Source organism: Cygnus olor, chromosome 2 (genome assembly GCF_009769625.2).
Source record: "Cygnus olor isolate bCygOlo1 chromosome 2, bCygOlo1.pri.v2, whole genome shotgun sequence".
Taxonomy (NCBI): Eukaryota; Metazoa; Chordata; class Aves; order Anseriformes; family Anatidae; genus Cygnus; species Cygnus olor.
In genome coordinates, this window is record NC_049170.1 from 101694218 (window position 1) to 101719501 (window position 25284).

General features: G+C 37.2%; 1 protein-coding gene across 2 annotated transcripts in view; it reads right to left on the reverse strand.

The window, feature by feature from the left end:
* Nucleotides 1-23889, reverse strand: part of DOK6 (docking protein 6) — a 248444-nt gene extending 224555 nt beyond the window's left edge. For both annotated transcript variants that reach the window (XM_040549753.1, XM_040549754.1), the window contains exon 1: nt 23577-23889. In XM_040549753.1, the coding sequence (XP_040405687.1) occupies nt 23577-23642 (66 nt within the window). In that variant the 5' untranslated portion in view covers nt 23643-23889. The remainder of the gene's footprint in view (nt 1-23576) is intronic.
* Nucleotides 23890-25284: the final 1395 nt, after the last annotated feature.

Consider the following 25284-nt stretch of genomic DNA (forward strand, 5'->3'; position numbering starts at 1 on the left):
ATAGATGGCCACCCTTTCAATTGGGGAGCTTTCAGTTAACCTGTGTAAAATTTATCTTCATACAAAACAGTGCTCCCATCCACTGTACAGGAAGAGTGACCTCTGTCCCTTTCTGTATGGTTTCTGTAGAACCACTAATAGTGGTCTGGAATACTTCTACATAGTCATCCCGGTATTACATTATACATTAAATGAAAGATATCTCTCTCCTCTCAGTGCTTTGCTAGTCATGCTAAGATATGTATATGCTGAAGTCAGCTCAGCTCTTCTTCCACTTCAGGGTGTTAGACAGATATGTTGATATATACTATTTCACTGTGTTTTTCATAAAACTAAAACTCAACATAAAATTGTTCTGCATTATTCATAAACTTCAAGAAAAGTGCCCATAAAAAAATTTACATATAATAAACACAGACTTCAGGAGGACTTTAACTCTTCTAACAATTAAAAGCATTGATAATATAAGAATGTGATATGCCATTATCGTAAAGAGATTTTTCAAAGGTCTTTCAAACTTAAAATGGTGAAGCTGTTTTATATAAAGGCAAGGAAATGCCTGAGGACTTGATGATCCTCAAGTAAAAGCAAGAAAGCATTGAACCCAAGAGTACAAATGCATCATAAAGATTAACATGCTTTAGACAGTCAGTCTTAAAACATATATAATTTGGTTTTGTTAGAGCCTTATTTGGTAAGTTCTTGGGTTCAGTTCTGTGTAAGAAGATATCCACATGCATACCCATTTCTCACACAAAGATTAAAGGCCAAATGGTACATGAAAAGTCTTCATCATCAAAGCACTTCAGTCAAAATTTAACATGATCATTCTATTGGAACAATCAGCCACCGAACTCATTCTGAAGTCAGTCTAGATAATCTTATGTAAGATAAAAACTACTTAAAACCCTCAAACTGAATCAGGATCTTTTTTTTCTTGGGGGAGGTGGGGGAGAGGATCTGACTCTAACCGCCCATATACTCTGTCACTCTAGAGGTGATTTCTCAACAGAAGTCTTGAGAAAAACTGCAGAAATATGCATGGAGGAAGCTTCTGTCATAGTACATACTATAGCAACTTCAAATTAGTATGACACCTTGTTATTGCACTGACTGACAATTCAGAAATGCTTTAAATAGGTTAAATTCTCACTACGTGGCCTATGAATGACCTCCTAAGCAGAGTTACAAAGACAAATCTTAGAGACTTTTTTTTCACATCAATTAAATTGCATTTGAGAATTTGTCTAAGGTTATTTATGTGAAACTTCAGTCATAACTGTTTAAATACTCTTTATAAGGAGACTCCATTATTCACACAAGTACTTTACCTGTTCTTTTCCTTTGCAACAAAAAATCACCATTTGTAACTCAATCACAACATTGTTGTACTCAATGTCAATCATTGTCCTTTTATTACTAGAACTTTAACTAAAAAATTAATTATATCAAATAACTGAAAACACTGTTCATTTAATAAATCGGTATTTCATTCAGGTTTCATTCAGCCTTTTAACAGGAGAAAAGTGCTTTTATATTGACAAATGTAAATGCACATTCAGCTACCCAACAACCTTTCCAACAACTGTTATTAATACAGAGAAATATTCAGCTAATTCACGTTAAGATATCATGAAGTCGATTTAGCAAACTTGGATGCAAAATGTCATGTTTCGATTAAGTCAGCACTTCTAAACATTCTCAAGCCTTATACACACTAGGCTTTTAATGTTGCATTCAGTCAGCCTCCTGCTTGCTTTCTCATCAGTGTAGTACCATTGCATAAACGTAGTCCAAAAAAAAAAAAAAAAAGACAGAAACATAGTGCATTTTGCTGAACAGCCAAAATAATTTCAAAAGAGCATGCTTCAAGTGAGGTATTCAATGAGCAGTCATTAATTCTGAATTCCTTAAATCAGAATTTTACTCTTATCGCATATTTCTGTGCTTATAAATAAAGACCTTGGCGCTCTTTTACTCTGTGTGGGTTGTCATCTCACTGTGCACTTGACTTAGCATCAGTCTTCTTCACTGGAAGCTCTACATTCAGTTTTAATCTAGTATTAATGATTATTACTAAAAAGCCAGACAGAAAAGTGACAGAAAGAAATGCAGCAGAGAGTCAAATATGAACACAGAGCTTGACAAAAGGATTATTGTCATCACTTATGAAGATCAGAATTACACAGCAGCAAATCAACCTACGCATCTTCCTGGATGCCACTATGGCCCTTTTTGATTGTCTATGTGAAAGGGTTCCAGAAGTATCTATAGGATTGAACACAGAAACTAGTTACCAGAAAACAATTGGCCAAAGAGAGGTAATGCATCTGAACTCTCAGACAGAAAGTCTGTAAAAATTTCCCAAGGACTGACAAGCTCTGGAGACTAACTGTCCTGTTGATACTGCAAGAGCCAACAAATATGCAAAACCAAACGTCTGTCAGATGTACAAGGCCATGGTACACACAACCATCAGCGCCCAGCTAAACAACTTGGATTACATCTAAGAAGGCCAGTACATGCAGACATCATATACATATCATATACAGAGCTGAATGAGTGAAAGGGCCCCCTGAAGTTCTTTATGGACACCAAACAAGAAACGTGTGGCATGCCAAGGAAGCACTCTGCTTCTGGCTATACAAAAATATTTGCACTGTTACCCATGCAAAGGAACTACAAGCAGGTGCATAAGTACTCTGTGTGAGCAAATCAGTAAACATGTTCTGTGAATTATTCTCTGTTATCAATAATAATGGCTTGATTTTCTTAATAATAATAACTTAGAGAATAAAAGGTGTTCTAAGTTATATTGGTTGTAATTTGTGTATCCCCTCAATTTGTTCTCCCATGAGGGAATTTACACCACCGTCAAAAGATAGCATTATGGCTGTTTAGAGATGAAAGCAAAAGAAGCATGATCTTAACCAGCTAGTTTTCTAGGTCTCCGGTAGAGAAGATAATAGCCAAGAGCAAAGCTTGAACAGTGAGCTAGCATTCTTCGAGCTCCTAGGAAAATGGTTATGCTGCCAAACGCAATCTTCCCAGCTGCCAGCAAGGCTTGGTAAATCCAGAGTCCTGTGACCTTGGACTGAAATTAAATCCTTGAAGACACAAGCCTAGGTTTTCAACAGAGAAAAAAGTGCAGATCAGAGGTAAAACAAAAGAATAGTATTCTGACAGAATTGCCTTTGTAGGGCAAACAAAAGCAGAATAGTAATTTTCAGAGTTTAGAATACTTGAATTGAAACAAGCTGCTGACTCAACATCACTGACAGCAGATGCTTAAGACAGAAAAGGTTCAGAGTTTGAGACTGTAAAACACAAAATGTAGCTGCTTATTTTCTATTATTAATCACAGATGTCCGTTGAATTGCCTTAGTGTAGGTAATAAAGAGCCCACCAAAACCTCAAAGTAAAGCATGAACCCATCTTCCCCACTCTTTTTCTTTTATATCTATCTTGGCCACGTATGATTAGCATCATTGAACTGGATGGTCCCAGGTTTGCTTTATCTTCCTTAAAAACAAGAACTGACATCACGTGTTTAGACATATTTTCAGACGTAACCAGTCAAGCGTCTGAAATTTCACAGCTCATTTTTTTCTAGTCACAGAGATAAGATTATTAACCACTGCAGCTGCAAGAAAATAAAAGCCAAAGATACAGCCAAAGACTTTAAATTTAAACCACTATACTGCAGCTTTGCAGCTTATCTATTATCACATTTGTACATGATGTCACATTAATCTGTAATTAATCATTCTCACCATAAGAAATTAGATGGGACTTTCTGTCCTGCAGAAATAACCCTGCTACACAATGCCAGTGAGAACTGTGGGCTAATTTTTCTATGAGAACAAGTGCAGCAATACTAGAAACTATAAGCTGCAATTATAGCCACAGAAAATATATTCCTTTGTTTCTCATTTAGAAAATGTTTTCCATATATAAAATTCACTGGTTCTAAAGTCTCCTTCATTTGTTCACCACAACTGTTTACTTCTGTTTTATCCTGTCTACTTTCTGCTTGTTCAGCACAGTCTCAAACCTCCCTCCAGAGCAGTGAGAATGTATTGGGAAATAGAGTGAATCAAGTTAATGGTCATGCTTGCTGCATTTATGATGCATCAAAGAGTTGTAAGAGGAAACTGCAACTATGGAGACAAACTGTTCCTTCATTTTAGCTCTCTTTTAAAAATTATTTATTTAATTTTTATTTCCCAAATTGTGTGTATTCATCCACAGAACATCTGGGTGAATTCCCCTGGGGTAGTAGGAATTTTCAGTACTTTTTTTTTTTTTTCTCCATGTTTTATGACTTCTTTTTGATGAAACTGAAAAAAAAGCATTTGATTCCCCATAGTTAGGGGATATATTCCCTTTAGTAATTCTTATTTAAGGAAAATAAACCAGCATATAGTAATACTAAATTACAATGTATACTTTAGAAGAAGACCACCTACCAAATTACAAAGTCAAGCTCGTCAGCAGAAGCCAATCTAGTCTACGTTTCATTTTCTAACATCACATCTGATGTCTTCCCTGTATATTACTGTATATAATAGAAATGAATACAAGTTATCATTGATTCTCTTTACCTTTACCAAATGTCAGGAAGAAATAATACAGAATACACTGGACAATCACTCAAAGGAAAATTTTTGAAAGAAATTAAGGAATTAACAGGAATAGAGGCATGAAAATAGCATGGGGGAGGGGAGCAGTTGCTATCTTTATTATTATTCTGTTCAAATTATATGGTTTAGCTTATTGCTTTTTAAGGCAGGAAATTCTTTTTGGTCAATATTTTGCTGTGAACATATTCAAAATCAGAGAGTATGATCTGACTTAGGACATGACTTAGTCAACCACATATGAATGCAAAACTTAAGTGCAGTCATTACCGATTTGCATTGGACACAAGCTCTTTCTTCCTAATTTATATGGAAGAAGAAGAAAACAAAACAAAACAAACCTATGAAGAGCCTCCTCCATTTGCAAACACCTCAACTACCTACTCAAATCATCCCAATGCCCGCAATAAAATGCAACCACCATGACCGGAACACGTTACAGTAGCTTGGTAGAGCCATCTACTGATTAAAGAGAAGAAAGGAGTAACAACAAATTATTCCTTTGTTGATTTCAGAGTAGGCAAAAAGCCTATATAAGGAGCATATAATTACTGGAAAAAAGTAATTATCATTCTGCAATTTGCTAACTCCTGATAAACTGTATACCACCTCTGGACAGATTCAGTTTAGTAATGCACATTTACAATTTGATTCTTTTAAATCTTCAGAGCCATTTACTTAGACAAAGTGAGTCTCACACACTTTTTTTTCATGCTCTTAAGATTCAAAAAGGTTACAACATAGGATAAAGTCTGGTTTAGTGCATTTAGCACTTTCTGGTTGGTGCTTCAAGCTTTAAATGTAAGAGATTTCTGTCTACTGTAAAATTAACATTTTGATTTTGCCACAGTAGTGTTCTTTCTAAAAAATAATAAAATAGTCAGCAATAAATATCATCCCTTATTCCACAATGTTTACTGCATATAAAATACAAATTGTGTATTTCAGAAGTTTGATTTGCTAGTAAGATAAAAGATTTGAATTCTTATATCTTATTTTTTCTTGGCTGGACTATTACTGCAACCCAGTGCAATGGCAGGCAGTAAAAATACCATGTCTGTCCTAATATACACTATGTGAAGATAAAAAAAAACGTTCTGTGCTTCTAAAGTCTTATTCTCTACTTATAGTATTTTAATTCTTTATCTTTGCTTAAAATATAATGGGAAGAAGGTGTCAAATAAAAGAAGAATTGGAAAAGGAGAAGAAACAAACTAGATGACCATTAAGAGTAAAGCATTATATAGTATAGTTACTATGTATGTGATTTACTGCAAAAAGTTCATACAGTAAGATATAGTATTAAAGTTATTGGTAAAATATTAAATTTAAAACTACAAGCATAATATTGTCAACATGCACATCCTGATTAAATTGTAAGGAAATACAAGAGTTAATATTTCTGCAGTGTTACCTGGGTCAAGAACATAGCAGTTTGTTTCCCAGTTTTTCTTATTAAAAACTTATTGTTTTATAATTTTTGTTTCACACTTCAGTGAAGTGAAAGGAAAAGGTGGAGGAGGAAAGTTCATGATTTTGCTGTCATTACTATTTGACTGAAGACCATATTTTTATGTTAACAGAACAGATACATTTTGATAACTGTTTCTTGGCAACAGAAATTAATTTTAACCCACACTGAAGTACATAAATAGATAAAGAGACCGCATAACTATGGTACTGCCAAATATTTTGCAATTTCTGTAACTCTTACTGTTCAAATTTTAATAAAATCAACATGATTAAGGTATATTTTTCCACATCTGTGGATTATAGAATAATAGTTAATAAAAGGTTCTCAATCACATTGCTTAAATAAATAAATAAGAAAAACACACTATATTCTATGGATAACCGCATGAGTTTGCTGAATAGTTTGGCAAGAGGAAAGGACATTCGTATGACCAGGACTTGCAAACCTCATAGATTTTTAAATGCAGAGAGAGATACAGACATTCTTGACTTGGATTTGGAGAGCATCTCACGTATGGTGTCACGGTCTTGGTTGGGACAGAGTTAACTTTTCTGTAGAGGCTCACACAATGCTGTTGTTTGGGTTTTTGATGAAGATAGTGGTGATAAGGCATTGATCTTTCAGTTGCTGCAGAGCAGTGCTTACACAGAGCCAAGGCCTTTTCTGCTCCTCATGCTGCCCAGCCAGCGAGGAGGCTAGGGGCGCACCAGGAGCTGGGAGGTGACATAACCAGGACAGCTGGCCCAGGATGGCCTTACAAATATCCCACATTATATTGTGTCATGCTCAGCAATAAATGCTGAGGTAAAGGAGGAGGAAGGGGGAGACATTCAGAGTGATGGTGTCTGTCTTCCCAAGAAACCATTATGCGTGTTGAGCCCTGCTTTCCTGGAAGTGGCTGAACACCTCTCTGCCAATGGGAAGTAGCAAATTAATTCCTTCTTTACCTTGCTTGAGCACATGGCTTTTGCTTTACTTGGTAAACTGTCTTTATCTCACTTGCACTTTTACCTTTCCGATCCTCCCCTCCATCTCACATGGAGAGAACGAGAGAGCACCTGGGTGGTGCTGAGCTGCCTGCCAGGACTAACCCACAGCACAAGAAGATAAGTCTTGTTTAAGAATTATCTTGCTGATGAAAGTCGTATTATTTTTTGTCAGCCTTTCAGGGCTAGAAATACTCAACATGATGGACTACTACAGAGGATGTAGAGTGCTGAAGAAATTCAAAACCCACCACTTGTCTGTATTACAAGAAAATAGAAAGAACACCCTGTTACATATCTAAAACACCACCTAATACAGTATATGACACTTTAAACCATCTTAGACCCATATGGAATTACAACTTAATGAATACTTGAATCAAAATTAGTCAAAGAAAATCTACAATCAATGTAGACCATTAATTGAAATAAATACCTATTATGTTAATTTGACATAGAGTCTTAAGTCTGCAAGCAGAATTGGACACAATTTTGCTTTAAACTGCATAGAAACAATATAATAATAATAATAATTGCTATTAGTTGCCTTATTACATTTAAAGAACATGCCCTATTTCTCATCTTCTGAGCATTAATAAATAATGGATTAAACCTCTATTAGGTCCTTCAACTATCTGCTCTTCTGTACACATTTAGTTGTGTAGATTAATATATATCTTCTGAACTGTATGAGATGATATATATAGCTTACATAATACACTCAAGATACGGTTCAGTAACAAAATGAAATAGATCTTAAATCACACGCAAGCACAAAACCTCTCTGAATACAGGGTCATGTATTTTTCAGACATGAAGACAAAAACTCATCTGGAGTTTCCAATAGCATCTGCTTTTCACTCAGCTAATATCTTACCTTTTCCTCTACTCTAAGCTATGCATCCAGTATACAAAAAACATGCCAAAACATATGAAACTGGCACTTCAAGACTATTATGCTAAGTACAAAACACATTTATTTTTCTATTAAGCTTTTGGGACATAAACAACCATATTGTAACATTACTTGGTATTTTTATTACTATTATATAAAATTCACATGAGTAAAAATGATTTTAAGATATAATTCAGAAATGAAAGAGCAGGTTAGAAGCTTAAATGTTCCTGTATTATACTGCAATAATACTGCATTAAAAATATACATAAACATATCTCATTCCAAGAGCTAAGCTTTTAAACATTTAAATACAACAGCCCTCTCTTTAGCAGACAGTAAGGTTTCTGTCATATTCAGAAATCTGAATGAAACCACAGCTTAATGAATAAATTTTGATATTAGGCCAAAATTATGGTATCAGGAAGATAAAATTATTGATGCAGATGATCTTAGCCAGGCAGGCACAACTGGAGTTTCTCCTTTTATATACTCAGTTGAATCCCAGACCTCCTGACTCAGTGCAAATCTAAGAGTTTTGTTGGTCTTCCTCCAGGAGAAAAAAAAAAGATAGTTGAAAGTCATGTGAATCAGTAAAGAAAACATCCAGCTATCACACCCACTATAGACTTATTTCAGTAATAGCTGCATAACATCTAACCCAGAAACATTTTCCTGCTCTTCTGCTCAAAGTAAGGTATTTCAATAGCCTGTAACAGAAAATTTAACAATGCCACATGCTGAAATACTTCATCGTCATTCAGTATTACAGCAAAGTCTGCTGTTTGTCCTCACACTCCTGGTACAAGTGTGACTGTTTCTCTCTAGTTAACAAATTTTAGCTTGCATTAAACCTTATCAGTAAACATGGCAGTACTGCAAAATCAGCAATTAAGGCCTCAATAGCTTCAACCAATTAGGGCTGCTGTGTGCCAAGAGCTACAGCAGAAACAGATTGTGCATTGGGTTTATTAACTCATTCCTCTTGCAGAAGAACAGCTAAGTGCCTCTTCCCTGACCACATTAAAGTAGATATAGATGTTTTATAGTGACATATGCCTTGGCCTTAAAAAAAACAAAACAAGCCCCCTCCCAAGGCTGTGAATTTGTCATTTGGGAGCTTTCAGTGCTTATATAAGTGAAGTGCAATCCACCCATCACTATACCTATTGATATACATACAACTTGAAAAACAAACAAACAAACAAAAAACATGTTTTTATTGCCTTCAGTTTTCAAATATCTAAAAAAAAACATTTTCCACCTCTGTTTGTACCCTCATGCCCTACAAGTGCTTTCCCTGATCCCAACAAAACCATGTAATGCAAATGCTCTGATGGTGACTTGATTTACGTCAGTGGCTGTTTATTCACCAATTTGGGGGGAAAAAGGAACTTTTATGATTAAGCTTTAGAAATACATCTACAAAGACATGATAGGCAGAAATGGCTGGTAAATTTAGACGAAGACAAATCTTTCAGTGAAAAGAATAATATCAGGCTTTGGAGAGCTTTACCATTTCAGATTAACATTTTCAGCTCTTCCAGGAAGGGACTACAACTTTGTTTCGCATTTCCATTCTCCTCAGCATAGTGTTGCACTATAAATCATGAACAAATCAGAAATGTGGTCTTCCAGAAAGTTAAACATCTTCAGCACTTTTACTTAAATGCAGGTAAAGAGACAGGCCTACAAGAAACCATATTACGAAAGTCAGATTTCCTTCAACAGGAGAATACACATTTGAGTTTAAACGTTAGAAAATGTCATTCACCGCATCTATGAGGATAACTAGAATGCAGTAGTAACAGCAATTCATATAATAGAGTGCATTTAATGTGATCATTAATATTTCAGACTGATTTTGAAACACAAGAAAAAAGAAACCAGGATGCGTATGCAATGAAATTTATATTTCATGAACCCTAATTGCTGTAACTAGGGCACAAGGATTAAAGGCCTATGGCTAAGGCATCTTCTCCTGAGGACAAAATAACACACAAGCATTTCAATTTTTGGTTTCAGAAATTAAGTTTTTTAACCCTTCTGATTCTTAAAAAAAAAAAAAAAAAAAAGAAAAAAATCTCATTTAGTAATACTTTCTTAAAAATAGTTATCTACTTACCTAGAAAGAGAACGTTGAAAATGATGAACTGCTCTATTCAGCTTAATTTATAATGACATTTTCTGGGATTGATAGAACTTTACTTTATGAAATGGCTGCAACAAAGGATTGAATAAAACCTGATCAAAACTTTCACCTCTATGGTAAACCCTATGGCTGACACATACAACCTGCAACACTTTCAGGGATACTTGCACAGTCAAGGGCAGATTTGGCCCTTTTTCACAAATGCCTTTCCTCTGTATTGGTATGTAAGTATCACTGCAAGCCTAATTTCCCAAACAGATATTATTAATAAGTAAAAATTAACGAACTCTACATGATCAGGTATCGCTCGTTTAGCTTTTTCCATTTTCACTATTTCAGTCATGACCATCCTAAGAGTTACACAGGGAGCAGTTTTGCTTTATAGTTCTCTAAAGTTGACTTCAAAGAAGCAGAAAGTAACATTTCCCACTCCAAATATCTTGGTTTAACTCAGGTCATCCATTGTACATTCAGTTCAGCCATGAGTATCAGCAAGAGCACAGCTGTGGGTTAGTTCAGGTCAATAAAAATCAGCATCATTTACAACTTCTTACATTCTCCTGGATTGGAAATCCTGACATATACTGAAGGAGGCTTCTTCTACATATGTTTTTCTACTCACAAGTATGTTTGGCCCATTAGCTGAAGCCTTTTTAATTGGTACAGGTAAATCGGTTAAGTATATTCAGAAGTGTGTTTGTGTAATTTCCTGATTACAGAAAATTGTTAGTATTGCTATAAGATCAATTATTTATCTACAGACTGGTCTAGGTAATGTTTCAGGTTAGACAGAGATGGAAAAAAAAAGGAAAAAAAAATTGAAGAACAGGTATCATTTCACTACAATTTTAAACTCAGTTTTGTTCATATTGCAGTGGAGGAGACATTCACCTGGAATATTTCTTTTTAGAAGAAATGAGTATAAGCTTTGGAATAGTATTATACCGAAACTGCAGAAATGACTGATTTGTTTGTTCAGAGGCAAAAAGAAAAGATCACAGGCAAAAATTATTTTCTGACATCAAGAGTTCTGGAAAATACAGTTCCGGAAACATTTTGAAATGTATCTAGCCTCTGGGTTCACCGAGGCTAAATCTTCAGTGATCTCGCAATATCGGCCTCTGGGTCTTAGGCAAGTCCTGTACCATGCAATGGCTTTTATTCTAGAAATCCAGCCTTTGCATTAACTTACCCATTTTGTCTTCTAGAAACTGCAGAATCTTTAGCTTTACTAAGGACCCTGAGACCATAGAAATAATTCTATTCCTATTTTTCTTCAAAGACATCAGAATAGAGAAGTCAGCTTGCTTGCTGTTGCTCCTTATTCCTTCTGCTATAGGTCATTATCAGAAATAACTGCTGTCAGAAATTCTGGTCTAGTACATGAAGTCGGATCTTAAAATTTTTTACTCTATGTTTTGTAAATCTCACTGTCACTAATTCACCCTTGCTAAGTTTTAGATGTAAATGTAGATTTACTGCAGAGATTTTTTTTTCCCATTGCACAGCTTTTCATGCAAAAAAAAGTTTGATCTTACCACTTGCTAGAAGCAATTAAAAGTGCACCTATACAGAATAATGAGATTTAATGAAAGAATTACACATGCCAGAAACAGATGATCTAGTTCAACTGCATATTTGTTTTACAGCAAAAAGAAGGCTTTTTGCCTATTTTTAACAGTTTCCTTTCTGCTTTTCTATCCTGGGATGGGTCTACATTAGAATTTTAACTATTTAAAAAATAAAATTAAAAAAAATCAGGATTATTCAAAAACTGGAAAAATGTAATAAGATGAAGGAACTGGGTTTCATTAAACACCTTATTACCTAATTGTGATGACTCTGCATAAGCCTGAGTATATTCAATCAACATGCACCATATTAGCAAAAGCTACCTAGTATCCTTTCAATCTTTTGCTTTGAACTAAGACCCACTGAAGAGAATACAAATCCTTCAGGGATTTCAGAAGGCTGAAGATTTTTTTTTTTTTTTGATTAAAGGCAAACCAGTACCCTTAACACTGGCTATTACCCTATAACACTGGCTATTACAATGTTTCTTTCGGAAGGGCTCATGTTGGCATTACTATTCTGGATGAACTCTAATTTGAACATTTTTTTTTTTTAATCTCTTTTGTAGTTGTTTTCATTAAACAATTCTGCAATTGCTTTTTTATTGCATAATTGTGGAGATAGATTTCCTTAAGAGTCAAAGTATTTGGCACTTCTGCAAGTAGACTCAACTGGTTCATCCCACAAACTGTACGTAGTCCCACAGACCTACCTCTATGCAATATACAAATATAATCTCCCTGTGCTGAGCTCCAAGACATTTATGGGTGAAATGTACAATTTAGGTTAGGTATTAGTATTACTAAGTAGAAAGCTTCACATAAACCTGGAGGGTATAAGTTTTTCAAACTGTTTTGTGGAAAAATATGCAACTAATAAAATTTAAAGATGAGAAAATCTCTGTATCTAACGTCTGACCACTGCACTAGCAAAGGAAAAAGATAATGTAAGAATACCATTAACACCACCTTTAAATGAGGCTGTTCCATTGTGTGTCATATACATTTAAAAAATATTGCTAATTTATTCACGTCTGAGGTCACACATTTACATTTGCAATTGCAGATCAGTAACCCTAGCAGTTATGGAATTGCCTCATGGACTAGATTCAGCTTTCACAATTGTTCTGCCAGTTAACATATGAATAATTGTACCTTCAACATTTTCAGTGATATCTACTTTTAAAAGTGAAACCATTCAGGACTTCAGATTTTGTGCTGCAACTGTGTGTCAAATAAATCAGGAGAGACAGAATTCCTATTGGAGTTATCAGCTTTAGACCTCCTTGCCTTGCTGTCATTGACACCTGTTTCTAAGATGAAAATTGATGAGCAATGGTTTGTATCAACAAGATCTGAGAAAAAAATATATATACATACTAAAAACAAACAAAAAACACTCAGCCACCTGAACAAATCCTGACTGTAAAAAGAGACATTTTAAAGAATAATTAAATTAAATATATTTTCAAACCAAAAGTGCTCCTGCATGAGCAGGGGCTTGGACCAGATGACCTCCAGAGATCCTTTCCAACCTCAACCATTCTGTCATTGTGACTCACACTATTAAAAATAAATTTAAAGTTATTCTGACATTTCTACACCATGGTAACATCAAACAGTTTTTTGCCATGATCAGTGTGAGCCAATCTACATATATAAATAAGATCTATCAAGAGTTTATAGGTTAAGCAAACAAAATAAAGAAGTGCTGGAAGAAGAGAAATTATACTCATTTTACAGATAGAAAACTTAAGCAAAGAAAGCCTGTTTCCCATTTACACTAATAGGATTCTTCACTCTGCTGGCAGTATCAGGGGCCTTAATTCAGCTTTAAATTTAATGTATGCAGTGTACACTCGGCTTAGTATAATTGAGAATAAGGCTGGAATGAATCAAAGTGCTCAAGATTACAAATTATCTCTCTGAAAAAGACTAAAATTTAACTCCTCTCACACACAATCCAATGTGTAAGCATGAAGATTTCTGTCTTCTAGAAAGAGGTTATTTCATTAACAGTGCAAACAGCTCCAAAAACCCTACTGCAATTTCAGATACAAGGACTATAAAAAAAAAATATTCTTTACTACAGTTCTTGCTACAATTACGGAAAATTACCCCTTCTATATATATCTTCTATATATATTGTTAGGATATTGTTGTTCTTTTATATATGCATATATATAGATAAAAAAAAAAGTCTCCTGAAAAGCAAAAAACAGCTTGCTTATAAAAAGTTTTTCTTCTTCCACTTGCATCTCTGTAAGTCCCAGTCTTTTTAGGGTTATCAGTAACAATATCTATAGATGGAGTTCAAAAAAATGTATCTTAGAGTAATAATACTAAGCATTAAATACATCTTTGATACTCAGAAGTCAAGAAATCTATTCTCAGATATGAAACATACGTCATCCCAAGTGAAAAGTCTCAATCTTCCTTAGACAGTAAGTAAACTCTGTTTTAAGTGAGCAACTTAAAAGCAAAAATCATTAATATTAGAATACAAAATATGACTAATGTATTTTGCCTCACATAATCAATGGCAAAATTTACATTCATTAAGAATTAGACTCCCTGAGAAGCTGAAGACCTTCACTGCTTGCTACAGAACTCAGAGTGATCTGATCATGTTTAGCAACTGAAAGGACCATGAACTGAACAGCTATAGCTTGCTTTTACTGTACCAAAAACACAGTTCTTTTTCTGTTCTCCCACGGAAAGTTCGTCTCGCTGAGGTATTCATAGGAACAGTTTGAAAGTACAGTTTCAAGAAGAAAAATAATTATCATTCGGAGAAAGACTACTATTCTAACTACATCAACAAAAATTACTTTCCATCAGCAAAATGGTTTCATTTGAAAGTACCTTATTATTAGCATACTAACCTAGTGATTAATAATTTAGTAATTCAACTTCAGTTAAAATGGAAGTTTTCTCCTTCCTTAGTGAGGCCTCACATATTGTATTTTTCCATATTCTCTCATCACACTTGAGCCAGATAATACATCTACTATATCACGTAAACACTTTATCAGACTGTATTCTCTACAGATAGTTAGATAAATAAAAATAGTAATTATAATAAATTATCATAATAACACCTAAATGCCATCCACAAATGTAGTCTCCTCTTTCCAGGAGATGAAAACAATAATTATGACTACTTCTTCAGAAAACCCTTTTTTGTTATTATTTTGTATGACTTCATATATTATTTTCTTTTTGTTGGAAAAAAAAAAAACTGTTTTCATGAAAACAGAGAATGCACCAACTGGGTTTGAGCGCAGAGTACCTTGGAGCAACAGTGTCTAAAAAAATATACCATAACAACAAAAAGCAGAAAGCATTAGAACTAAGATGAGCTTCCTGCTCAATATTGGTTCTAATTTGTTTATACCATAATGAAAAACCTTTGATATTAAACTTTGCTAGTATTTCCTTTTGTAATGAAAAAGTTAGAGAAACAAGCTGAAGAGTTGTACCTTCAGGAGGAAGGTAGTTGTGGTTTTACTCCAGTGGGCAGCCAAGCTCCAACACAGCTGCTCTCTCAAAGGGGAAGGGGGAGAAAATATGACACGAAGGGCTCAAGGTTTGAGATAAGGATGATTTAATTAGAGGGAAGAGAAAGAGGGGGAAAAACAAACAAACAAAACAAAACAAAAACAAACAAAAAAAACCACCAAGCCATGGGGAAGCACAGAGAGAGAGAGAAAAGCAATTACTCTCTACTTCCCATCAACGAGTGATGTCCGGCCACGTTCTGGGAAGCAGGGCCTCAGTATGTGTAGCGGTTGTTCAGGAGGACAGACTCTTCCACAAGAGACCTCCCTCTCCTTCCCCTTCCACACCTTTTATTGCTGAATGTGACATCATACGGTATGGAATATCCCTTTGGTTGGTTTAGGTCAGCTGCCCTAGTGATGTCCCCTCCCCATCACTTGCCCACCCCCAGCCTTATGGCTCTTGGGGGGTTGGAGGGTGTCCTGACGCTGTGCTAATATTGTACAGCAAAAGACAAAACACTGGTCTGATACCAATGCTGTTCTGGCTACAAGTGCAGAGCACAGTACTGTATGGGCTGCTGCAGGGAAAGTTAACTCCATCCCAGCCAGACCCAGCACAGTAGTCTGTATCTTTTTTCTCCAGGTGCTGGAGAAAATGCTCTGTTTTTAATTCCTGACCAACACCAAAACTTCTCGAACTTCCATCCAGGTAAACAGGATGACGAGGGACAGTGAGGCAGCTGAACAACAGAGAGAAGAGCAATCTTTTAAAATCTTTTAAAAGATTTTACACACTTTACACACAGTGAGGCTCCATTTGCATGATCTTGTGACCTCTCAGTAGGACAGCACTTGACATATTACTATTATTAAAAAGATGCAATATGGAAGACTTATTTGGTAGTAGGGTTCACTGAAAAGAAAGATATTTCATCAGAACATTACAGATTGCATTATTTTTTCTTCCATAATTTTGAAGTAGAACTCAATATTAGTATTCATCTGCAAAACTCTTCACAGTTCTAGTCCCAGCTTTTTGAGAAAAACTGCCTACCCTAATCAGTGAAAGTATTCCTGGAGTCAGCAGATTCAATTTTCATACCATCTGAAAGTCTCAGTATCTGGAAATCTCAAATTGTAGAAGGCTTTCATTTCTAAAAATCACTTACTAGCTGTACTAAATACACATATTTCCATCTCAGATATGATGCATGGGCATATATTCTGAATATTCTGAAAGTAACATTAATTTATAAATAACATTAAAACAGAAAGCATTTACGTGATAGGAAAGTGTTAAGAAAGAGTAAACCCTGTTTTCTCTCAACTTCTACGTTTGCAAATTTGTCCTACTGTAAACAAACTTTCTCCATAAGATTTAAAGATCTCCTTCTTTACCTTTGTTGACCTCAGTTCAGAAATTTCCCAGTGTTTAGAGTTGAATTATATATTTTATCCAGAAAAAAAAATTCAACAAAATTACAACTAAAATACAACACCAGTATATTTCTGAATCTTAAAGCTGCAATGCAAATTGAAGAGATTAAAAATACAACACGTAGCACAGCATTTGCAATTATTATTTTAAATGTAACAGAGTTGAAAGGCTACAGCATACAGTAAAGTTTTTCTTTGAGAACACATTATTAATTTAAAGAACAGCGAGGGATATAAATCAGCATCCATACATATTTTTCACCTTCAACAAAGAATTGCTTGCTATGACTGCATATAAGTATATGAACTATATCATGACATCTGTGAAAAGCAGTTCAACCGCAGATCTTTTACACAACCTATAAAACAAATTTCTGAGGCTATGATAGATACAAAAACCTTTATTTGTCTTTAAAATAATTAACAGTGTTTCATAGTATGCTTTTTTTCTTTTTCCAGAAATTTCTCATTAGTACGTATCTAAAATGTATTCTCCCTATATAGCTATATATATATATATATATATATATATATATAATGTATAACTAACAACTGATTCACATATGCTGTTGCCTGAGTATGTTGTTGCCAGGCAACCGCTATAAAGCATTTTGCACTGCTTGCAAAAATCTGAATGAATGATTTGAAGCAAGATTATTTAAAAAAAAAAAAAAATAGGAAGAAAACTCACTACTGTAATGACATGAATAATTCCTTGTGTATTTCCAGGATTCATAGAGAATGTTCCTTCCATAATTACTGATTTGAGAAAGGACAACTCCTTTGAGCAGGATTTGAAGGGCATTTTATAACAAGAAAATCGGTGTTGTATGCATCCAGCTAACGTTCCCTCTTGGATTCTGAACCAAAGCCATAGAAGTTAATGGGTTTCTTTAAATTGACTTCAGGGTCTTTGATCAGGTCTTTAATGTCTGCCATAGGACAAAAATGACAGACTACTAAACAAAAAACAAAACCAAAAAAAAATAAAAATAAAAGGCTATAATCTCCCAAGAGATACAAAATCTAAACAAAATGTTACCACCTCAACATATGCAAGGGAGGAAGGTCAAGTCTACAAACACTTCTTCTTGTAGCCTTCATACAGCTAAGGTATAATCTCACTGAGGCTAATGGTATTACACACAAGAATAAAAATAGAAGCATTTATAATCCATTGATAACAAGGAAGCAATATGCTATCTGCCACAGGGAAACTATTTGTCCGTTTAAATAAGTGCCCATCCGTTATGAAATTTACAGATATTTGGCTATCAGACCTCTTGAGAATTAAGTGAAAAAGCACATCAAGAAAAGCAATTGGGAAACAGCAACTCAGAAGCACTTAATACAAGTCTGACTCATAAGTTTCTTTAAACACAGACATTAGCATAAAAAATTGTTGGACTTTTTGTCCTTGTTTACAATGCCGAAAGATATTTCTTTCAATTTGCTACACAATATGCTTAATCAATAAGAACTGGTCCAAAGTTCAAAATGACTGTTCTTTCCATAATAATCTAATTGGAAATCCATCTATTTTCTATTTAATTCTGCAAAACCATTCATGTAACTATAGCACAAAAAAGTATTGAAAGCAGTAATTATTGGTACTTTAAATGATACTTTCAGTATTAAGAAGTAAATGTGACTAGCGTCCTTAATGGATTACAGTGAAATCCTTTTAATTCCCTATCTTAGGTTGTCTAGAACTAGCATGAAAAATGAACTCTTTTACATGGAAGGAATCTGGCATCTAAATCCTGTAGGTCTGGAGCTTTACTGAAATTAAAATAAATTCATTATAAATAGGAATTAAGTTCTTAAAGTCTCATTTGAATTATTTTCATGCTATGAGATGTAATGCATAGTTTAGGTCACGTTATGATGTAGTTATAAACGCCATTCTCAGTGCTTTCAAAAATGGTAAGCAGATTTGCCATAGGTAATAATATAAAATAATCTATGGAAAGGATATCCATTCCAGGCTCTTTGCTTGGACTTTTCCGTTTGTTTGTTTGTCTTATAGCTGCTATAGCATAAGAGAATATGAAGAACCCTTGCTCTGTCCCCTGTATTCATCACTACCCACCTGCAAAGCCACTGTCATCAATCAACATAACCTCAAACTTAGGGCACAGATTGTCCTTGCAGATCCCTTCACTTTCTTCACCCTACCAATTATTATTATCAATATTACATATTACCAATTAAATGTTAGGATTTTCTAAAACAGATACTGCACTCAAAAGGAACTAAGCGGCAATCAGAGGTTCATGTCTGTAGCATTGTTAACCCTGTCTTCAGCCAATCAGTGTTACCACCGGAAGAAAAAAACACTATGCTTCTCTTCAGAAAGCTACCTGTAATGACTTAAAAGTATCGTTAAAAGCAGGGGAGTTTATACAGTAAAACTTTTCATTTGATTACTAACAGCATCCTGTTATTTATTACTCAAACGAGACTGACTGGCAGGTACAATTTTCTCTTTGGATAGCAGAAGCAGAGTATAAGTTGAACCAATGAAGAAATAATTCTACTCAGTATGTGGAAACACATAAAAACCAGGTTTTATTCACCAACTCAGTAAAAATTTCCATTAGATGGGATACTTTTGTTCTGTGGTCAAGGCGTGCCAAAAGTAATGAGAAAACAAACAAACAAAAAGATTGTGACTTTGAAGGTTGATTTGGGTCAAAACAAGACTACCGAAGTGACACAACACTCATTTTTAATTAGACTTCCTAATGTGACATCAAATTACTTTTCCTTCTAAGAAACAGCACTTCAACTAGGCATGAAATACTTGCAACTTAGTTTATTGGGAGACAACAAAGGGATTCCAATCTGCTACGGGAAAGTTTCAGCTATGAGCACAGCCAGCACAGTATAAAATTGTATCATATGAATTTTAATGTAACACAACTATGAAAGACTCCAAAAGAACAAAGGCAGCACAGTCCTATTCCACACTACACAAATGACCTATTCTGATCCAAACAGCACACCACATTACAATCAAATTTATTTGAAAAGAGGGTCACAGGTCAAATGTAATGGCTGCAAGAATGAGGTATTTCCTTTACGTAATATTAGAGAAAAGCAAAACATCAAACAGCACAGGAATGCCAGAATACTGAAAAGAAAGACATATTTTAGGCTACAAAGAAACTAGCTCTTAAGAAGATGTTTTAATTACAGCCATTCTCACTGACTACGATTTCTAAATTTCAAGGATACATGACATCTTCATAGAGCCATCACAAGTATACACGCGAGAGAGAACATTACGTACGCTTCAGTACATATTTCAAGGCACCATAGAGCTGTTTTATACACAGCCCATGCTTAACAAAAGTAAGGAGATAATCTAAGTGGTCTAACTGACTGGATATTTCTTCGTGGCCTAACACCTCCACAGCAGAAACCATGATATTCCCAGTGGAGACAGATGTCAGCTTCTAACAAAAACAAAGAGGCTGGTAAAGCTCCTCATTTTGACATGCTGAGTATCCAACCCTAAATTGAAAGAAACAATGTAAAGATATTGGAATAATGGGGTCTGCCAGAAAATGCCAGACTGTCAGAAAATATACAGCAGTACATTAAGATGTTAATCTTAAATAGCTCCAAGTCCTGACTGCTCGATTCAGAATGGACATTTGTCCATCCTCCATGACTGGAGGCAGCACTTGCTCATAGTAAGAATCTATTTTGAGTATATGTAGGGAGTAGGTAGCCAGGGTAACAAGTGCACTTACTGCAAGTCATAGCCATAATAAGTCAAAAGTAAACATGTGACATCTTAATAATAAAAACAAAATAAAAAAAAACTTATGAAGAGTTTCTATTTTACAAAGTACAAGATCAATAAAGGGAGGCACACAGAAGAAGCCTTACAACTAAGGTTTTTGAAAAATAAATTATTGGGAAATCAAATCCTATCTGAAAATTCACCCCAAGACCAAAAAAAAAAAAAAAAAAAAAAAAAAAAAAACAACAAAAGAAATACAATATCGGCTTTTGCTCTACAGTATTATGTCACTCAATTGTACCTAAAACTTCACAGGTTGCATTATACTGAAGTATTTTCCCTTTGATTCCCAGCCAGGGCTCCCTCAGTCGCAAGACAAGACAGAATAAAAGCTGCACCAGAAGAATTTCCATCATGAGTTGGCTACCAGCCTAAAGGTTAGAATTAGTTTTATTGCCCAAGTCTAGCACTACAATTGGCATTAGTCACCTTGTCTCTCCAATTTCTAATCTACTTTTCAGGAGACATCAAAATATTCATAGAATATAAACTATTATGACTAAAAAAAAATCAGTAACTCCCAGTGTATAAGTATAAAATATAACCAGCAAGAAATATAAGTCTATTTACAAAGTGATCTTACCCTTAGTTTGCAGAACCCATAGCTCCCTTCCCCACTTTTAATATTTTCTGGAGGTTAAAAATAATCATTTGTTAACAGACATTTATATCCCTGAAAGCTGATGCATTCACCTACATTATGACAGCTCTAGTGTAATTCATTAAGGTCTGGACTAGGAGATAGATTTAAGGGGAAAAATACAAACCTTTAATGTTTCACTCGGTGAATAAAAAATGCATTAATTTAGAAATTCAGTCACCAGAATCCAATTAGCTATGGATATATACACACATATTCATACCTTTCAACCATCACACCTCATTTGAATTTTGATGCTACTTTCTACAAAATACAATCCATTTTATATTGTAGTTAATAGATTTATTCATCCCCATATGACATATTTAAGCTTATACTACCACCTGCCTGAGGCTGTGTGGTCTGAATTCTCACCCCCACACACCTCTTCAATAGAACATTCTCCATAGACACTGTACAAACTGTTTTACTTCTGTTTAGTGCACAAGTACAATAATCCTTTTGACCATAAATAATATTTGCTTCCAAAAAGTGCAGTTACTCATTCTGCCCCCAAAAAATCAGATGTATGCCTTAAAGCTACTTTAAGCTGTGCCAAAATGAAATATCAGTACTTTCACAATTTCATTTTCAGAAGTCAGCAAATATTGTCCAAAATTGCTGTAATATGAACTCCACGTTTGTCGCACATACGCTATACGCAAAGGTATACATGTATTTGCATGTATAGAGATGCATATTCACAATTTCACATTTAAAGGACTCTGAGACACCTTCAACTACAGAGTTGCAAATCAAATAGATCAACTTTGCCTCCAAATACCAACACCAAGGTGATCTGAAACCATCATCCCACTGCTTTGTATTGGGCCCATCCAGCAACATTACTGAGTTGGGGAAAGACACAATGAGCAAAGGTTAAGCAAAGGACTGCCAGAAACAAACTAAGGCTTAAAAATTGTTTCTTCAGATAAACAAATGCATGACTCTGATGCATAAAGCAACTCTTGGGTTGAAAACCCATTAATGGGAGCATCCATTCTCTTTGGATTTACACCTTCCCTCAAACATTCAGACTTCACACTATTAAAGATTCGCACCAAACTCTTCAGTGTTCTTCTGGAATTAACAACCCTGCCAAGGCAGCAAAGTGCTCCAAAGGTCGATTTATGATTAGCCTCCCACTATCCTGCATGCTATGTCTGCAAGCAGAGCACAGCATCTGTGGAGGAGAGTGGAGAGAAGAGGAGAAAATAAATATTAGCACTGTGATAAGCTCGCTCTGCTTGACTTGTGGGTCGGGGTGGGGGGAGACAGAGGGCGAAGGTTTCACATGGCCCCTTCTCTACTGGGTTTCAGGGAAAGCAGGGGGAGGGAGCCCACCTTCCTGAAGGGCAAAGCAGGTGCTTTTTACCCTACACTTCTCTGCACACACAGAGAAAATAAAATAGGATGAGCCCAAAAGACATACCCCATCCATCCTCCACAGCTCCACCAGGTTTGATCCCTAGCCCACAGGGAGCCAGGTCTTTTGGGATTACTGGCAACATCAGCAGCTGTGCAAGGCAGCAGAGGCCTTGGGGCTTCCATATCCCTGGAGCCTTCTCTCGCCACCCGAAAGACCAGAAGAAAGCCTAGACAGCTGAGTCCTGGGAGCGCCTGAAGTTTACGAGATGCTGGCCCTTGCGTAGCCGCATGCACTCTATTCCAACTTTGCTGCCTTTCCAAGGCTTGCTGTACCCCATCAGCAAAAGTGCCCGTGGCCAGCCTGAGAACACGGTGTTATCTTTGGCCTCCCTGAGCATCCCGGTGGGTACCAAGGCCACCTGTGAGGCTGCCCCCAGTTTCACATCCTGTCACTTTCTGCAGCTGCCTTTGCATCTTTGCGGCTGTCACCCTCTGCCCACCCGCCCCCAGCTCCCCACGTCCTCGGGCACCAGCCTCCCTACCTTCCTCAGTTATTAGCTCCGCTACGAGCCTCCGGTATTTCCAGCCCTCGCCCTGATCGAAGGCATCCCTTTCCCCAAACGGGAGGGTTGTGGGGGTGAGGAAGGAGCCGTGCACAAAGTTTCTACAATCCTGCCTGCGCCTCCCTCCCCCAGAGCCTCTGCTGGAAGCAGCACGGAGAGGGGCAGCTGGGGGAAGGGACGCCCGAAGGCGGATGGATGCTCGCCCTGCCCGAGCCGTGAGAGCCGGGCGGGCGGAAGGACGGGGCGAGGCTCCCCGCGGACCGTGCCCCGGGAAGGCGCCGGCGGAGGGATGCGGCGAGCAGCGAGCAGGGAGAAACCGGCTCCCTGCGATGTGCAATGGCAGCGCATCCCCACCGACCCCTACAGAAGGGAGCAAAGTGCAAGCAGCAGAGGCGGCGGCGGCAGGAGGAACAGCAGCAGCGGCAGCAGCAGCAGCAGGTCGCCGCGCCCCGTGCTGCCGGCCCCGGTCCGGGGCACCACCGCCCCCCAGCCCCCCACGGCGGGCAGGGCAGGCGAAGGGAGAGCTCACTCACCCCCAGCTTCCTGCTGCGGATTTTCACGTAGCCCTGCTTGACTATATCGTTAAAGTTGGAGGCCATGGCCAGCGCTGCCTGCTTCCTCCCCTCCGCGCCCGGAGTCCTCCTCCTCTGCCGCCTCCTCCTCCTTCCCCGGGCCCTCCCGGGTGCCGCCGGCCGCCGGCTCCGGAGGTGCCTCTGGCATCCAGGCAGCGGCGGCCGCCGCGCTCCGCGCCAGACGGGGGCCGCCCGCCCGCGTAAGGCTCCTCCACCGTTCCTCGGCCCCGCACCGCTCCGCTACGCACCGCTCCTCCCGGCGGCGGCCCGGCGGGCGGGGCAGCGGGCGGAGCGGAGCGGGGACACCGCCCCCGGCGCCGCGGCCGCGCAGCCCGCCCCCAGCCCGGCCCTGCTGGCCACTGGTGCCGGGGATGGCTGTTTGGGGGGCGAGCCCCGGTGCCGCCGTTTGGCAGGGGGCAGCGGCTCCGCTCGGCCCCGGTTGTGCAGACTTTGCGGGAGGAGGCGGGTGCCTGTGGCCGCGGCCACATCTCCCGCCCGGGTGGCGGATCCGTGCGGACACACGGCCCGGGAGGGCATCTTTTTGGCGAGCAAGAAGCCACGAAGGTGCCCCCCTGCCAGACGCTGAAATGTGGTGTCTAACGACTAACTCAATGACACAAAGATTTAAACTACTAAACTTGGAAAAAATAAATAAATGAAGAAAAGCAAATTCCTTTCTGAACTTGATAAATGAGCTGCAACACACGGGTATTCTGTGCCCTCCACAGTGATGACCATGCCTTTAATTAATCATACTTCCTTGAGATGGATCTATCAATAAATAAATAAATGAGAAGAATATCTTTTAGGAAAAAAAATGCTTTTAGAGAAATCAGGGAAAACTATTGGAACTGCTTGTGTTTGGTTTTGTCATATGTGAAATGGACAGACAGGAATGAATCTAAACTGCTCGAGAAAGAAAAAACTACAAATGATTGGTTAGAGAGTGTGCATTACTACTGTAGTATAAAAATGCACTCCATAACCATTTTCAGTGAAAAAGTTAGATTGTTAATGGAAGTTTCAGAAGTCCTTTTCCTAGATAACCTCTTTCCAAGTGCACTGTCTTAAATTTTATGGGTCAGGAATTTGTAGCATGTACTGTATCCCTATGAGTGCTATACCCACTGGGACTGAGGTGAAGCATATTTCTGTAGTTGAGTTTGTCAGATGTATTTCAGATTTTTAGAATCGATAGTATTCTTAGCAAATGGATTATGAAGTTTGTTATAACTTAATTGTTCTTGTATGTCAAACCTTTTGCCAAATTAGACTTTCTCAGTAAAGGTCTTGTTGTGAACTTACATCTAGAGATGAATCTTGCAGCAAATACAATCTAGAAAACATTACACCACTTGGCTGATGGAATTATGAGGAAAAGATTTGTAACTGCATTCTATATATACACGTATAGGGGAAAAATAAGCAAATATAAATCTTGATGTTTCTGATTTCCAAAATATTTTTTAACTGTGATAAAAACATTTTGCTAGCTTACCAGAATCCCACTCAAATAAAAGAAGAAAAGTTATCAGAATCTTAATATTATGGTCTAAAGACTCTTGCGTTTTCATTGACTGCTGTTGGCTTTCTATCCAAGTGTAACAAGTGTAAAAATTATGATACTAGGCCAAGAAAATTCTCTTTCACCAGAATAACCCTTATTATT